This window comes from Trypanosoma theileri (genome assembly GCF_002087225.1).
Source record: "Trypanosoma theileri isolate Edinburgh chromosome Unknown TM35_Tth_115_V1, whole genome shotgun sequence".
Lineage (NCBI taxonomy): Eukaryota > Euglenozoa > Kinetoplastea > Trypanosomatida > Trypanosomatidae > Trypanosoma > Trypanosoma theileri.
This window is the reverse complement of record NW_021639957.1, coordinates 1-3481: the sequence shown is the minus strand read 5'-3', so window position 1 is coordinate 3481 and position 3481 is coordinate 1. Positions and strand designations below refer to the sequence as shown.

Genomic DNA, 3481 nt, shown 5'->3' with positions numbered 1-3481 from the left:
GGTACACGCACCCACACAGAACTGCTGATACTGCTGCTACTGTCTGCATCACCCTTCTTGTTGTTTGTGAGTTCAGGAGGAAGTGTTGTCGTTGTTGTTGTGGTGGTGGTTGTATCTGTATTTCTCACCTCACCTTCTTGGTTATTTGATGACCCACTCCCCGTTGTGGTATTGTCATTCCCAGCGTTTGCAGCATCATTCCCGGTGCCTGAAGTATTGGGAGACGGTGAAGTTTGTGCTGCTTCACCTCCCTGGTTAGTTGCATTTCCTTCTGTTGTACTGTTGGCGCTTTGTTGAGGTTGAGGGTCACCTGCAGAAACACCGTTTTTCTCCGCAGCTTGAGCAGCATCACCATTAGGTCTTCCTTCGCGTCGAGGTTCCTGATTCTCTTGTTTAACTTGAGCACCAGCGGGATGTGCTTCATCATTATTGTCTGTTTGTACATTGGAATTGTCACCATTGTGTGCTTCATCGTTTGCAATTTCCTGACCTTGATTCCTATCTCCTTTTAATTGTTTTTCTTGTGGTGTTGGTACTGGTGGCTGTGGTGCTGATTTTAATGAAGATGCTGGCGGTGGTTGTGATACAGGAGTACAAGTACGTTCAGGAGTTTCAGGAGTACCAGAAGTGCACTCAGAACCATCAGGACCACCATGTTCAAGTTCCACTGCAGCAGAAGTACATTTACCAGAAGAATCCGCAGTACCACCATTAGTGCAATTCTTACCAGGAGTACCTTGAAGAAGAATCTTAGTCTCACTCTCCGTATCAGGGACTTGGTCGGAAAGATCGGCGGCAGGCACTTCTTCAGCGAGGACGTGCACACACGCACATGAGAGCAGTAGAGCGAGGATACACAGCACGTAGCGCATCATTACCATTACAATACTTCTTGTAGTAGTCTTACTTCAATCGCTTACAGAAAAAGAAAAACAGAAACAAAGTGAATCAATGAAAAAACAACACAAGATAAGAACACATTACCAAATCAAACATCAATCAATAATTACAGCAGAAGCACACACATTGCAGAAAACTTGCAACCATAACTCAGATAATGTCCAAATTAAAGTAAAAACGCATACAGTACCCAGTAACAAACAGATAATCCCAATGAGCCCCTCAAAAGAAAAACAAAAGAAATTAAAGAGTACAACCATGAAAAGTAGACAGCACAGAAATACATCAAAATGCCTCTTCCTGTAGGACCTAGCACAATTACAAATATACTTATGTATTCCTTACTATTGTTTCTCTCCACAAAACACTCCAATACACAAGAATGCAGGAAAAAGCACACAGCGCCCAAGCAAAAAAAACGTGAACAAAAACAAAAATTAAGAAGAGGAACAACCGCACAAAAATAACTCACAGACCACTGAGTATGCTGATTTGTTCAAGCACATAAGAATACAAATTATATTAACTACTATTTTTTTCTTACCTCAGCATAAAGCAGACTACCAAAACCGTGCTGGGCAAAGCACAAAATGTCCCAGCAGACCAAAAGCAAAGAAAGAATCATGTATTAATCAGTAGCCCAATTTACACAGTAAACACAGAATTATACTCCAAATATGGGTGTAAGTCTATATGTGTGTATATACAAGCAATTATAAATATAAATTCATCTGTTATTATTATTTTTTCCCACTGCAAAAAGCAGTTCATCATCATTATCATCACAGTGCAAGCCCAGGTGTACACAGAGAGAGTCTCCAAGAACACACACACAATGGAGTAGTAGCAATAATAATTATTATAGGATAAACATAGAGAGAGCAAAAACACACACAAAACACATTAACATTAAAAGAAACAAAAAAGAAGATAAATCCCAACAGGTGAAATATTAGTTAGACTGTAGGGATGTATGCAAAAAAGAAAAGAAAACAAAGGATGATCTGAGTCACACCACATCACCAGTCAATCAGCACACAAGAATACAGGACAGTGTAACCACAATCAGTAGTGGTACACGAAACCACACAGAACTGCTGATACTGCTGCTGCTGTCTGCATCACCCTTCTTGTTGTTTGTGAGTTCAGGAGGAAGTGTTGTTGTTGTTGTGGTGGTGGTGGTTGAGGTTGAGTCCTCATTACTGGCTGTAGTTGAAGGTTCAGAGTTCGTACTCGCTGAGTTATTTGTTGATGTCTGTGCAGAATTCTCACTACCTGCGGCTCCATCAGTATGCGAAGATGCTGAAGGAGTAGATGGTTCTGTACCAACACCTGCTTGAGGTTGTGTACCACTGGCGACTGCATCGTTAGTAACTTGTCTACTAACGATGTTTAAACTCTGTGCATTTTCAGACTTTTTTTCTTCACTATTAGCATTGGGGTCCTCTTCAGTGGGAGAGCCAACAGTATTCTTTTCACTGCCAGAATTGGATCCACCATTATTTCCTGATTCCTGCCTCTCGGTCACTTGCCCTTTAGCCTGCAAATCCGCTTTACCCCCACCTTGAATTTGATCGTTCTGATTGTCTGATGGAGAAAGAGCACCGTCGTTTGTATTTCCTGTAACAGGTTGTGATGGACTGGCAGGTTGACGGGGAGACTGAGTACTATTTCCTGGTAGTTGGCTTTCTGAAGGGCCCTGAGGACCAACTGGACCTTGTTTCATTTTATTTTCCCCATCCATGTCACCACCAGAAGAACCAGGTTGTGCTGTAGTCTCGGCACGTCCAGCTTTTCCTTTTCCAGGACCTTCTTTTCCTAATTGTTTACTTCCTGCGGCACCATCTTCACCACCACTCTCAGGTTCTTCTTCAACATGAACGTCAGCTTGAACGTCAGCGTTAGGAACCCTAACATCATCAGTATTAGCCAACACGAAACTGCAAGTACAATACAGTGCAAGAAGCATAACACACAACACTGTACGCATCATTATCATTACAATAATTCTTATTGTGTCTTAATGCAGTGGTTCAAAGAAAAATAAAAGAAGAAGCAATAAAAAAGAAATAACAGAAAATAACGGCATCCCCCTGAATACAAGAGAGTTATAACAAATAGCAAGAACGATAAAATGAGCAGTACATTGAATATTTACTCACAGAAGAAAACATATAAAACAAAAAGGTCGATAACACAAACAAATAAAATCCTCAGACATCTTGCCCATAAGCATGAACATACCATTGGAGTGCCTTCTTCTCAAGCATGATGGCTTCTAATCGGTCTTCCTCTGCAGTTGTCTGCCTCTCCAGGTCCGTAGATTTCAGCTGCAGTTCTTCTAATTCATCCTTCACAGCAGTCATATCGTGCCTCACACGTTGCAGCTGCAGCATCAGATTGTGTGCCCCACTTCGCCAGTCAGTCACGGTAACGGTGGGAGTGACATTATCAGCAGGAATGAAAGGAGCACCAACTCGTAGACACGCTTCCAACAACTGAGATGTACGCCACCATACCACTTTCTCCTTCTCTAATGCTGTTTCCCCACATTCATCCAATGCGGTGTATGTCTGACGCT

General features: G+C 42.0%; 3 protein-coding genes across 3 annotated transcripts; all 3 read right to left on the bottom strand.

Moving 5' to 3' along the window:
• Positions 1-2: 2 nt before the first annotated feature.
• TM35_001151020 (uncharacterized protein) lies at positions 3-881 on the bottom strand (the record flags this gene model as incomplete). The annotated part of the gene is made up of 1 exon (XM_029031751.1): positions 3-881. A coding segment is annotated over one exon (879 nt), but the record flags the coding sequence as incomplete, so codon positions are not given.
• Positions 882-1930: 1049 nt separating this feature from the next.
• TM35_001151010 (uncharacterized protein) lies at positions 1931-2899 on the bottom strand (the record flags this gene model as incomplete). Its single annotated transcript, XM_029031750.1, has 1 exon — positions 1931-2899. The coding sequence occupies one exon, from the start codon at positions 2897-2899 to the stop codon at positions 1931-1933; it is 969 nt and encodes a 322-aa protein (XP_028876947.1).
• A 214-nt stretch (positions 2900-3113) lies between these two features.
• TM35_001151000 (trichohyalin) lies at positions 3114-3481 on the bottom strand (the record flags this gene model as incomplete). Its single annotated transcript, XM_029031749.1, has 1 exon — positions 3114-3481. A coding segment is annotated over one exon (368 nt), but the record flags the coding sequence as incomplete, so codon positions are not given.